This window comes from Eucyclogobius newberryi, unplaced genomic scaffold, assembly GCF_026437365.1.
Source record: "Eucyclogobius newberryi isolate DKJ021-1_F unplaced genomic scaffold, fEucNew1.0.hap1 SCAF_16, whole genome shotgun sequence".
Classification (NCBI taxonomy): Eukaryota; Metazoa; Chordata; class Actinopteri; order Gobiiformes; family Gobiidae; genus Eucyclogobius; species Eucyclogobius newberryi.
Window position 1 is genome coordinate 26,807,117 of NW_027315790.1, and position 14,520 is coordinate 26,821,636.

The window sequence follows — 14,520 nt, forward strand, 5'->3', positions numbered from 1 at the left end:
GCTTTGTCTCTACATCAAAATGAATGTATAAGATGACATAAATGCATTACTTTCAATCGACATTTCATTATTCTGTGTCGGATCTTTTGGACGGAACAACAGGATATTTTCTTTCAGTGGGGAACAATTACAACGACGGGCAATTTATCGTGGAAAGACTTTGTATCGAGCGTTTCAGTCACTGCTGAAAACGTTATACCAGCTCGAAGGTCCATTATAGATTTGGTGAGTCCAAAGAGATTGTTACATAAAACACGATTGAATGTGAACTTGTGTTTTGCCAATGCACTTTTGCTGAGAAAAATGTCAGTTTCTTTTCTTTTTTTTCCATATTGTTTCTTGTATAAAGCAGTGGAAATATTAAAATAAAAGCAAGCACAACAATGGTTTACACGTCTTTATTTTATTGGCATACTGCAGTACCTGTTCAACACGTTTATGCATCAAAATATTGACATCATACATTCATATTTGATCAATCTACTGTACGTTTGAACATAATTTGATGGAGTTTACAGTGATTAGCTACAACATGTTTATAATTGGATAGTCCGCATACATATAGACATAACATACATGACTTTATGAGACTTTATGAGACATTAAAAAGCCCTTAGAGGTCAGTATAAGCTTCAGTTTATTCAATATTCACAATATTTGCCATTTTGGGCGTTAAAGGGGTAATTTTCTATCATTTTCATGTATTTTTTGTCTGGCAGGATTGGAAAGGTTGTGTTTGACTTTCATTTACAGCGTCCCAGTGGTTTATATCTGCACAAAGACACATGCAAGAGCTTCCACAAGGCCTTAGCTTCATTTAGATACCACGTTTCCCCATGTAGACAATTTACAAGCTTTTTATATGTACTTTCTAAAATCTGAGGATCCTTCAAAAAACAAGGCCTTGTGCTCATTAAACAAGTTTCTACAACAGCATGTGAGGCTTTGTCAAAGAGACGAGTTTACACAAGATTAAACCCCCAAAAAATCATAGCAACAGCGCAAATCCAGACGGAGATATTCACATTATTTGGCGTCAACAATAAGTCATCGTTACTTGCCAATGACAAGAAGTGTCAAAGTGTCTTTTTTACCCTTCCATAAAATGTATGTGAGTCTTTATAAACGCATCGGATACAAAACAGGACATTTAAATCCTTTGTCATATACATTCAACACATCAAACTTTATTTTATTGCTTATTATGGTCCGACCGTAGCATGCAATACGTTTAAAACCTTTAAAACGCGCGGAAGGTTCATCGGAAGGTTCAAAATTGCAGAATGGAGGAAAAATGACGTGAACCATAACCATGTTTTCAATGATGAACAGAAATCTGATTAAATGTCTTTATAACGTAAAACAAGAAACAATTTAGATTTTCCACAATGGTTGAAATGTTAGTTTACTTTTATATTTCACCTGATTTTAATAGTACAATTCTAGTTTTTAGCCTCAACGCTTCCCTAAAAGCACAATTTGTGGTAAAGTATGTAAAATACCCGTAAATAAAATGAAAAACTGTAAAATATCCGTAAATAAAATGAAAAACTGTACATTTCTGTCAGTGTTTGTCCAGTAAAACAAAGCAAAATAAATCTAAATGTTACCTTCATCAAACATGGTAAGTGTCCATTAAATATTAAATAAACAAATCATGTAAAATATAATAATAAATGTGTTGAGCGGTTTTCATTGGACAAAACCATCTTGATTTTTCATATTTTGTTGGATATCGTGAAGTTAATCCAAGTTTCTCCATTGGAATCACATTATGTTTCTCTTCACTTTTGTCTCCATTCAGAAATCTTTAAACTTTTAAAGGGTTTATTTGTTGTAATGTCATGTGGCTTTAAAGCGCCCTCTCCAGGTCGGACGACTCATCGAACTAAAATGTAGTTAAGATACATTAAGTTTGAATTTAGCTTAGAAATTATCTAAATTTGATCACAGAATAGCACATTTTTTAGGTTTACAATTTTACTTCCTGTTTGTAATCAATGACATCACACTAGGAAATTACCCAGCAAACACTGGGCGAAAACTCCTGAAATGTCACTATTTTCTTTATTTAACAAATACAAATATATGTTGAATATATTTTGTTGAATCAATGTTTAGAGAGTCAAAAAAGTTGTTTCTTTGTGTAAATTATGCATAAACTTTGACAGGAACGATTGTCCCTAGTGTGATGTCACTTCCTGTCATTTTCCACAGGCTTTTCAAGGTTTTCTCGCACAAATACCTGCTCGATTGGTGTAGAACTATAATATACATGTACGAAAGGCTAAATACACCAGTCACAATTAGAACATGGTAAAAGCCTGTCATGGGCACTAAACAGAGTAAAGTTAGTTTGTTACTGGTTCAGGGCACAGAGCTCCTCCTGATCGCGGCTCTCTTGTTCGGGGTGCGTTTATAGAGCCTCGCGGGGGGTCCCAGGTACGACACTTCCCCTGAGCTGGAGTACTGACTGCTGCTGTCGCTCTCACTGTCCCACTCGCTGCCTTCCCTCTGCCCAGACACCTCCTCCACCTCCTCCTCCTCCGTCAGCTCGTCCTCGGACAGCTCCAGCTTCAGCTCCTGAATGCCCGAGTGGAGCTCCATCAGCTGGCGGATCAGGGCCTGGTCCTGGGAGCGCATCTCCATCTGGAACAAGACAAGAAAGGGGAAAAAAATGTGGATTGACCGTCGAGGTGCGTTGTTGTATTCAGACGCTGTAATTTTACTTCTACTCGAGTCATTTTCTAGTTGAAGTGTCGGTTACTCGTCCAACTGTGAGTGGTTTTATTGTGAAAAGCGTGTTTATTGAAATGCGTCTTACACCTTATACCTTCACATATATTATGTTCGATTAGATTAAACTTCTTTTCTTTCTTTATTACAGTAACTCGAATCATAAGTCATAGTTTAAGTATATTTTACATCCAAACTTTACTCAGTACTCAAGTATTTTCTCCAAATACTGTATTACTCTTGCTTGAGTAATTATTTGGGCCACTATGTTTTTATTGTACATGAGTAATATTATTTTAAAGTACGTCACGCTTACCTAAGTACATATTTTGTCTACTCTACCCGCTTCATATCAATTAACAATTTAAAATATCACTGTTCGATCTTTTGAACATTAAAAGTCCTCAAAATCCATGCCAGGATAAGGTCATGATGAGTTTTATGAAAAAGAGGAGAAAACTGCTAAGACTGCAACAACCACTTAACGAACAAACCCTGAAGCTAGGATTTTTTTAATTAATTAATTAATCAACTTTAAAGGCGCAATGGACGATTTTTCGGTGATTTGAGAACTCAGGCGGAAGTGTGCATGCCACTCCCCCGTGCTCATGCCACTCCCCCGTGCTCATGCCACTCCCCCGTGCTCATGCCACACCCCCGTGCTCATGCCACTCCCCCGTGCTCATGCCACACCCCCGTGCTCATGCCACACCCCCGTGCTCATGCCACTCCCCCGTGCTCCTGCCACTCCCCCATGCTCATGCCACTCCCCCGTGCTCCTGCCACTCCCCCGTGCTCATGCCACTCCCCCGTGCTCATGCCACTCCCCCGTGCTCATGCCACTCCCCCGTGCTCCTGCCACTTCCCCGTGCTCATGCCACACCCCCGTGCTCATGCCACTCCCCCGTGCTCATGCCACACCCCCGTGCTCATGCCACTCCCCCGTGTGGACTGATACAACACACACGTGCGTTTGTTTATCAGCGCGACGGAGCGCATCGCATCTCTCGTCTCCCATAGATTTCCGTCTTCTTCTGAGTCAGCTCGAACTGTCTTTCTCCGTCTTCATTTTGTCCCGTACACTGAGGGAACTATATTATGATAGATCAATGCGCTTAGACACGCGGAACCGTGCTGCTCGTGGGGACGAGCCTGTACGCGGCTGCAGGTGAGCGGTGGGTGCGTTTTATGATTGATACGTGGCAGGACTAATCGGCCGTCTACGCCACGAGGAAATAAGACTGAGATTTTGGTCCAAAAAATCGTCCATTCAACCTTTAAGTTAGTTTACTGTGCCAGAAATTCTGAATACACTTATAATACATAAATCAACTCTAATGAGCTTTTAATCTTGTCATAACAATGGTTCCTCATCATTATTTTACTCAAAGCTGCACAATTGAGTCATGCATGGTTCAGTTAATCTTATAATGTTCTGCAAAACAGGTTTGAGAGCTCCGAAAATTTCTGCTTGCACCTACCCCCTATCCCCGCCCACATCCCTGCACTTTGTTGTGACTATTTAAAAGTCTGAAATGTGACGTAGCCGCTTTTCAAAAATAAAAACATGCAAACGATCAAATCCGCTGCTTGTCACGGCGAAACGTCACGATAAAGAGGCGGAGCTTATCACTGCGAAGAGGCGGAGCTTATCACTACAAAGAGGCGGAGCTTATCACTGCGAAGAGGCGGAGCTTATCCCAATGAAGAGGCGGAGCTTATCACTGTGACGAGGCGGAGCTTATCACAGTGACGAGGCGGAGCTTATCACTGTGACGAGGCGGAGCTTATCACAGTGAAGAGGCGGAGCTTATCACAGTGACAAGGCAGAGCTTATCACAGTGAAGAGGCGGAGTTTATCACTGTGACGAGGCGGAGCTTATCACTGTGACGAGGCGGAGCTTATCACAGTGAAGAGGCGGAGCTTATCACAGTGACAAGGCAGAGCTTATCACAGTGAAGAGGCGGAGCTTATCACTGTGACGAGGCGGAGCTTATCACTGTGACGAGGCGGAGCTTATCACAGTGAAGAGGCGGAGCTTATCACAGTGAAGAGGCGGAGCTTATCACAGTGACAAGGCAGAGCTTATCACAGTGAAGAGGCGGAGTTTATCACTGTGACGAGGCGGAGCTTATCACAGTGACAAGGCAGAGCTTATCACAGTGAAGAGGCGGAGCTTATCACAGTGAAGAGGCGGAGCTTATCACAACAAAGAGGCGGAGCTTATCAAGTTCTGCAGTTTTGAACAGGAAGTCAAGTTGCGGTTTAGAATGAACAAAATGTGAAATAGTGAAAGGGAAATCATTTAAACCGAAGTATTTCATTTGTGTGAAGTGCACAAGGTGTGAAGTAAGAGTTTGGTTTGACCACATACACTTGAGCAGGTTCCCTCACAGCATGACGCCGCAGTCCCGTCCCACTTTTCACACGCTAATACACATTTATTCCATTATCTCCGTTCTTTTCCCGCGAGCGCCGGTTTAATCGCCGCCATCGTACAATCAGAAGTTCACCAATCCGCCGACTCCAAGTCCAAGTTTGCTTAAGGAACGGAGGAATGTCCGGCCGAACAAAGCCCTCGCCCAAACTCATCTGCATTTCTTTTCTCTGCCGTCGCGGCCGAGAGCGAGCGAATTTAACGCCGCCGAAGAAGGAAATCGAGCGGAAATCAGATGGGTTCTCAAGGAGATGATGCGGGAGAGTCGATGAAGTGTTTTGCCGAGTCGAGGTCAGTTACACGTTCAGTAGCGTTGGTAAGTAAAGTGTCAAAAGAATTGTATCTCGCAAGAGCATTTTTTGTATTGTTATGTTATGTAAGATAAAATATTGTTGGGTTAAAGTGATTTGCATGAAAGTCAACAGTAACATTAATGGTTGTTTATGTGCTTTCTATGGGAGAATCTTGAAACAATTATTATAAGAAATTAAGTTTTAAAAAATCGAAATATTTTACACAAACACTGCATCACATTGGGACTAAACCAGGACCAAACCAGGACTAGAACAGAACCAGGTCAGGACAAAGTCAAGACCAAATAAAGACAAGTCTGAACAAGTTTAAAGATGCAGTATGGAACTTTTTTTTTGTCTGTTGGAGAGGTTTGTCGCCTGCTTGTCTCCATGAAGGTGTTTTAGCTTTGAGAATGTTCCGCATTATGGCATTAAACGTACAGTATGTCTCTCTTTTCACGCACCAATAAGGCAAAATTACAACGTTTTGAACCTCCAGAATAAATGCTGGAAACGTTTAATATCTGTGAAACAATTCTAGGCAAAGCAATAAGTTGGTGGACATGTTTATATTTTTAATAAGCAACAGAAAAAGAAAACAAACAAAGATAAAAATCCTGTGCAAATTTAGTCACTTTCTGATTTTTAGTCTTCTTCAAATTCACCTTTACCACTTGTTTTTTTTTAACACAGTTTTAAATTTTACTTTAGCTTTTTGTTATGTGTGTTTGTGTGTTCAGCACTTTTAAAGTGCTCTACAAAAAAGTTGGACTGGATTCTTTAGGGGGGAAAAAACTTCAATAATCAGATAATCCAATAATTAGACCAGATTTTTTGGTGTAAGTTAATCAATGGACAAAGAATCATTAATTCTAAAATAACTCTTTAAATCATTTTCTCTTTCATTTTTGTCTTCAGTTTGGCCTTTTTGTGTGCGTATAATTTCCCTTGTCAAAACCTGCTCAAATATGAACAATCAGACAGAAATCACATTACTCACACCAGCTGTAACTGTTCACTGTTAACACCTGAGATTTGAATAATCTGATAACTCCGATAACTTTAGTCATGGTTAGTTACAACCTGGTTTAGCGCCAGTTTAGACCTGGTTTAGCTCTAGTTCAGACTAAGTTTAGCTCCAGTTTAGACCTGGTTTAGCTCCAGTTTAGCGCCAGTTTAGACCTGGTTTAGCTCCAGTTTAGACCTGGTTTAGCTCCAGTTTAGCGCCAGTTTAGACCTGGTTTAGCTCCAGTTTAGACCTGGTTTAGCTCTAGTTTAGACCTGGCTTATCTCTAGTTCAAACCTGGTTTAGCTCTAGTTTAGACCTGGTTTAGCTCTAGTTTAGAACAGGTTTAGCTCTTGTTTAGACCTAGTTTAGCTCTAGTCTAGACCTGGTTTATCTCATTTAGACCTGGTTTAGCTCTATTTTAGACCTGGTCTAGCTCTAGTTTAGACCTGGTTTAGCTCTAGTCTAGACCTGGTTTAGCTCTAGTTTAGACCTGGTTTAGCTCTAGTTTAGACCTGGTTTAGCTTTAGTTTAGACCTGGTTTAGCTCTAGTTTAGACCTGGTTTAGCTCTAGTTTAGACCTGGTTTAGCTCTAGTTTAGACATGGGGTTTATATCTAGTTTATACCTTGCTTAGCTCCAGTTTAGACCTGGTTTATCTCTAGTTTAGACCTGGTTTATCTCCAGTTTAGAACTGGTTTATCTCTAGTTTAGACCTTGCTTAGCTCTGGTTTAGACCTGGTTCAACACTAGTTTGTAAATCCTCATCTTTCCTGTCTGCATTTCTCCGCGTCCTGTTGCTACGGGAAACGCTCCGAGTGAATGCACCAAATGGCGAGTGATTTATGACCCTCTGACAATGGGCCTCATATAAAGGACAGAACGGGGCAAACGACATCGTAACAACTTCAACTTACAAGAAAAGCCACAAAAAGGGCCAGAACTTGGACGTCCTGCACAAAAGTGTCGCAGGAGGGAACTTTGAAGAGGAGGCAAATGACTCGACCTTTGACCTGAGGACCAACACCGTATGTTCCATGGACAAAACACCAGGAGCCGACAGGACACATAAAGTCCACAGTTCTATACATTATTCAAATAGTGTTTAGAAAAGGTTGTTTTTCACACCATCTCGTATAGTTTTGCTTTCCAAGAACTACCAGCAATTCATGACATTCAAGCAGTGTGTGTGTGTGTGTGTGTGTGTGTCTGTGTCTGTGTAGGTGTGTGTGTGCAGGTGTGTGTGTGTGTAGGTGTGGTGTGTAGGTGTGTGTGTGTCTGTGTAGGTGTGTAGGTGTGTGTGTGCAGGTGTGTGTGCGTGTGTAGGTGTGTAGGTGTGGTGTGTAGGTGTGTGTGTGTGTGTGTGTGTGTGTGCAGGTGTGTGTGTGTGTGTAGGTGTGTGTGTGCAGGTGTGTGTGTGTGTAGGTGTGGTGTGTAGGTGTGTGTGTGTCTGTGTAGGTGTGTAGGTGTGTGTGTGCAGGTGTGTGTGCGTGTGTAGGTGTGTAGGTGTGGTGTGTAGGTGTGTGTGTGTGTGTGTGTGTGTGTAGGTGTATAGGTGTGGTGTGTAGGTGTGTGTGTGTGTAGGTGTGGTGTGTGTGTGTGCAGGTGTGTGTGTGCAGGTGTGTGTGCGTGTTGGTGTGGTGTGTAGGTGTGTGTGTGTCTGTGTAGGTGTGTGTGTGCAGGTGTGTGTGTGTGTGTAGGTGTGGTGTGTGTGAAATGAGAACTAAGCCAAGTTACAGGTCTGGGGTCTCATTCGTAAAGCGTGTGTGCGAACAATAATGCGACTGTCCGTGTTAACTTTGTGATCTGTAAAAAGAAATGTGACGGTCCGATGCAAAAACTGAACGTTTGTGGAAGTGTGCGTTTGGTCTGTGCGCACACTTTTAATAAGAATTCCACATAAAGTTTTATAAATGAGGCCCGAGATCTGTGAAGAGCTGGTTCTGACTGAGAAATGTGTTGTTTTTCAAGGCATTTTGGAGCAATAAAAACACCTGTAACTGAATAAAATACATAAAAAAAAGTCTAGAAACATTGAGAAATTGACCAAAAAAATCAACACATTTCACTCTTTAATAATTATGAAAAATTTGCGCCAAATGCTTTTACTTTTTACTCTAAAAAATTAAACATGTACCGTACTTACAATACTTTTTACATGTGCTACTTTTACTTTCACTAAACTTATGTTTTCCTCCTGTATCTGTACTTTTACTTTTACTCAAGTCATGTTTCCTCCTGTATCTGTACTTTTACTTTTACTCAACTCATATTTTCCTCCTGTATCTGTACTTTTACTTTCACTAAACTTATGTTTTCCTCCTGTATCTGTACTTTTACTTTTACTCAACTCATGTTTTCCTCCTGTATCTGTACTTTTACTTTTACTCAAGTCATGTCATGTTTTCCTCCTGTATCTGTACTTTTACTTTTACTCAAGTCATGTCATGTTTTCCTCCTGTATCTGTACTTTTACTTTCACTCAACTCACGTTTTCCTCCTGTATCTGTACTTTTACTTTTACTCAAGTCATGTTTTCCTCCTGCATCTGTTCTTTTACTTTCACTCAACTCACATTTCCCTCCTGCATCTGTACTTTTTACTCGACAAAACCGAGTACTCGCCCCGCACGCGACAGACTCACCAGTTCGGTTCTGAGCCAGGCCAAAGCGCTCCCTATGTCCAGCCCGGCCCGTCCTCCTCCTGCTCTGAAGCGCTCGGCCCGGGGTGGCCCGTCCCGCCGCGGCCCCCCCGTCGCCGCGCCGCTGCCTCTGCACTCAAACCTGGCGCTCTTGCAGGAAAAGTCCCGCAGTCCGTTCAGCACCACTTCCATCACGATCACCCTTCACTTTGAGTCGGGTTAAATAGATTGCAGCGGCTGTGGGCAAAGTCACAGCCTTGTCGCGGGGTGATCTACGGCGTGTGAGGCTCTCGCGGGACAGTTCCTCCGTTTTAAACACCTCCTCGTCCCCTCCTTTTTCTTTTTTAAACGTTTTTAGTGAGTGAAAGAGGGCTCGGGTTTGACGTCAGCGCATTGTCCGGATGCCGCGATGACCTCAGCTTGTTTACCACTTAAGGGACATTTTTTTTATCACTCAAACACACACGCGCTCGTTATAAGAGAGAGAGAAGAGGAGAGAAGAGGAGAGAGAGAGAGGGAGGAGGCGGTTGCCATTGGAAACGGGACGTGTATCTTTCGAAAACAGAAACGCTCCGGACAAAAGGAATGAACGGAACGAACGGACAGACCATTGGACCATTGTTTTTGAAAGATAATCTTGCCACATTTCCGTCTGTATTCTTAATTTAAAAGATGCATGGATGTTGTTGTCATATTTTATGGTCTAGTCATGTCTTGTTTAGTTTATATTCTTCAATTATCTTCCATGCTGCAGTATATTAAACAACAAACAGCCGTACAAAAGACAGTATTTCCAAAGACATCGAGCGCATCACACATTATTACATATTTTTTTCCAAGTTAACTCTGTAAGTTTAGAGTTTGGTGATGTTATTGTGCCAGGATTGCTCCAAAGTATTTAGCATTAAACTGATTTATCTCCATAGAGACACAAGTTGCGGGTCAGTTCTGTGGAGAGGCGAACCCGTTTCACAGATTGCACGTTTTACCATGTGTTTTTTAACTATATAAACACCTGTATTGAAATTACAACTGTTTTAACGTTACACAACACAGTTTAGACTCCATCAGCTCCTTTGCCTTGCCACTAAATGCTTATTTTTAATGGTAATGTATTTCTCAATTGAGTTTTTTGATCATAGATTACATGAGAACAGGGTCTATTAAGTCTATCAAGCTGCGCTGCACCTTTAATACTTATTCTACATCATAATATTAATAATTAATTCAGGGAGAAATGTTCAAATGAGTCGGTTGAGTCGGTATAACTGAGATAAATCGTTTTTTTTCCCCCACTCTCTCTTTTGCAGGGGTGAAAAGGGGTTGTCGGGACAGTGTGGACAGCCAAGTGTGAGTAACCTCCTCCTCATGCCTGCCCCGCTCCTGCCACTTCCCCTGGCAACACCACTGTCCCGGGACCGTTCACCGCCACGGGACCCTGGCATCTGGACTCCAAAGCGACACCACCAGCGCAGACACACGAGCTTAAAGAAATGGAGGCTATTTTTAGAGAGCTTCCGAGTCTAATTAAGAAAACAGACGTCAGAAGTGGCATTGTGTGACCGTGAGGAGAGTGGAGTTTATTGTGGAAAATGCTAAAGCAAAATTTGAAAAGATGTCGTGACGTGAGCCATGGGCCACGTTCGGGTCCTGAATGGAGGACTTTCTTGGTTCCAGCTTCAAATCTGACCGAAATTAGGACAGATTCACTATTTCAAACAAAATATCATATCATTTGAATGGGACACAGCCATGTTGAAAGATAGATTGCCGTGGGAATACAGGTGGAAATGAATTGCCCAATCTTTTGCTTGGTATAAGGAATCTTTCCTTTGGGGGTCAGTGTAATAATCTCTGTTGTTTTAATGAAGCCTGCACTGAACCTTAACCACCAATTAGAGGTGAATGGAAGTGGGAACTCTTGAGCCTGGCAAAGATCTGGAGATTGGCCCCTTCACAAGAGAGTCTGATTAAACCTGGTGTATTGGTAGGCTTTCTTGTAAAAAGGCATTTCTTTGGGCCTAGAACAGACAGGGGCTAAAATTTGATGCTATAACTAACAAAAAAGTCCTTTACACTGAATAATAGTCATGTTTGCTGTATAATTTACTGGATCTAGCAGGAAACAAGCTGCAAAATACGTTGCAACATCAGTTTACTGGCCTCTCATCTGTTGCTGCCCCCTTGTGGTTTTAATTAGCACTGTTGTTAAAGGACACTTTTTTTTGCCTAACTTATAAGGTTTGAAATATTAAAAAAGGAATATTCACACATATTGATCATATTCTTGTAGTATTGTACTGATCAATTGTTTTAAAATGCTTTAACGCACAGGTTTTCATGTTTTTCCATGTTCATGTTTGGGATCGTCCCTGTGGTAAATATTTATCATGTTTTAAAGTCAAATGGCTGTTTGTGACAAAACCTCCCTCCGTCCAAACAAAGTCACAAGTCCCTGAGGGCCCCGTAAACAGTGTGCACACGCTTTTCTTTTGAGGATGGGCTGCTGCAGAAATATTACATCGAGCAGCGTCTTAATCCAGGCCTTTCCCCGCCAAACGTCACTGTGGTATATTTAGTTTAATTTACATTTTACTTTTTGGCCTTTTTGCTATTGTTTTAGTTCATTGCCGTCATGGTTAAAGGCAAATTATCCGAAACGATGCCGCTGATGTCCGACCGGAGGAGCAGCTGCAATTCCTCAAGGTAAAATCAGTGTAAACTTTAAACTGTAGAACGAGTTTGGGCCGAGTTGAGTTCTAAAACCGAATATGTCAGCAATAAGTGACATTACATCCAAAATGCAGAGGCGATTTACACACAACTGACAATTCAAACAGTCATTTAACAAAATAAAGGTGTTATCATATATTAGTATTTGTCAAATAACTATAGTGTGTTTGGTTTTGAAAGGTCAGGGTCAGGGTGGATGGACACTCCTTTCAAAGATATTTTAAATGTGAGAAAGAAAACAGGGCTGTGGGAACATAGAGTCGTGGGATATAATAAGAAGAAGGTAAAGTGACTATTTACAGAATTTACAGCAAATAAAACAAATAGAAGTTATAGGCTACATCAGTTACTCATCAATAATGTAGCCTATTGATGGCTGTCAGAATGATGACAAATTAAGACTGTTACCATAGAAATGAACAAAAATAAATACATTAAAATAATTAAATTAAACAACAACAATACTACTACTACTATTACTTCTTCTACTACTACTACTACTACTACTACTACTACTACTACTACTACTATCATTTTATAAATGGGGAGAAAGTCCTAATAAAATGTCTCCAGTAAGAAACGGAAACTCATGAATAGTCATCAGTCAAACATGAGTTATTCTTCTGGTCGTGTTGGGGAAAATATCTGCAAACAATGACAAAAAAAAAGATGAAGCAGAACAGAGTTTGTCTTTCTCAAAAGGTGGATCTTTATTTACTCGAGCACAGTAAATAAACGCCCTCACTCTCCCTAGACAAGATCGTTCTGTCCCTAGCTGCCATTACAAGTACAGAGTATGCCTTTTATAGGCGGTAACAAACATTTGACACGTATGCACAAAATCACAATCAGAATTGGCTCCAAACGAGATAGACGAAAACATCACGGCTGTGACGGTTCCAGCTATCTCCATCCATCCACCCATTTTCTGCCGCTTCTCCGGGGACGGGTCACGGGGGCAGCAGTCTGAGCAGGGACTCCCAGACTTCCACCTCCCCAGACACTTCCTCTAACTCCTCCGGGGGGATTCCGAGGCGTTCCCAGGCCAGCCGAGAGACATAGTCTCTCCAGCGTGTCCTGGGTCTTCTCCGGGGCCTCTTCCCGGTGGGACATGCCTGAAACACCTCCCGAGGGAGGCGCCCAGGAGGCATCCGGAACAGATGCCCGAGCCACCTCAGCTGGCTCCTCTCGACGTGGAGGAGCAGCGGCTCTACTCCGAGCTCCTCACCTTATCTCTAAGGGAGCGCCCAGCCACACGGCGGAGGAAACTCATTTCGACCGCTTGTATCCGCGATCTTGTTCTTTCGGTCACTACCCAAAGCTCATGACCATAGTTCCAGCTATCTCTTCAGAGTTTAATCGGAGATGTTTTCCACACAGAATCAGGTCCTGACGCATTAATTGGCCTTAACCTGACTGATTAAGAGGCGCCGGACAGTATATAATCAGTCTAATCAGGACCCCATATTCTTATATCATCTGCACACAGGACAACAACACAGATGTTCATTTTGTGACATGTCATGACCTATTTTTCCACAATCCAACAATCCACATATCCAACAATCCCCCGCTTTTGATAAATATAAAACACTGTTTTTATTATAAATCACATCAGCAAAATGTCAGCCATCATCAGTCAATTAATCCCTAAAAATCAAAGAAAATAGTAAATATATATATGTCTTAAACATTTAGCTGAAGCAAAAAAGAGTAGAAACCTTTCATCACACGTGTTCAGGGAATAAATATGATTTTGTCCTGAGACTTTTGACCACTAGTATCTCATCCTCAAATTACAGCAACATTAGCACATAACTAATAAGAATGATGATATGAATAATAAAAATAAATAATAAAAATTAATAATGAAAATTAATAAAACATGAATAATAAATAATAAAACAATAGAAAATAAAAAATCATACAAATTAATCATAAAAATTAATAAAAAATAAATAAATAGAAAATAATCCTATAGATGTCCTATAGATCTCAACATCCGATTGTAAAGCTAATCCAATTAAATTCCATGTATCTATTTAATTTTTTTGTAACACCCACTATCACAACAGATTAATCAATGTTCATAGGAATTTTGCAATTTCCCAGTCTGTCTTTAGACAAATGTCCCAGGCTCCCCTGTCCTTAGACCCTCCTTCTTGGCCAGGAAAAACTACTAAAACCTCTTTGGGAAAAACGTAGAAACCTGGAGGAGTTCCAGATGAAGGAGAGATCTGACTCTCACAGACGGACAGGCTGATGCAAGAGAGACTAAGCTGATTTCTGGAAAATAATGCTAAATTAACATAATCCAACCCAATTTAACAATTAAATTAAATCATTATAGTTTTCCCCCTTTTAATCAGTAAATTCTAAACAAACTATAAAATTGATACAATTGTTAAATCCTCTTTTATATCTGTATAATGTAGTCTGTGTCCTGTTTATCTTGCCCTGTCACTCAAACACACACACACATATTGAGCAGATTCCATCTTATCACTCACTTTGAATAAACACAGGAGTTCACAAGAAAAGAGGACCAAGATCACAACTATAATAATTATAATAATGTCAACATGTTTTAGAATGTTACACCACAGAGTATGAAACCATCTCAACACAAGAAAAGACTGAGTGTGACAGGTTCAGACTCCATGAGGTCACAGTT

The 14,520-nt window shown here is 41.0% G+C and overlaps 1 protein-coding gene across 1 annotated transcript; it reads right to left on the reverse strand.

Moving 5' to 3' along the window:
- Positions 1 to 2,318: 2,318 nt before the first annotated feature.
- Positions 2,319 to 9,343, reverse strand: LOC140362128 (uncharacterized). Its single transcript, XM_072448181.1, has 2 exons — positions 9,117 to 9,343; positions 2,319 to 2,649 (listed from the first exon to the last, which is right to left on the reverse strand). The coding sequence occupies exons 1-2, from the start codon at positions 9,303 to 9,305 to the stop codon at positions 2,368 to 2,370; spliced, it is 471 nt and encodes a 156-aa protein (XP_072304282.1). The 5' UTR covers positions 9,306 to 9,343; the 3' UTR covers positions 2,319 to 2,367.
- Positions 9,344 to 14,520: the final 5,177 nt, after the last annotated feature.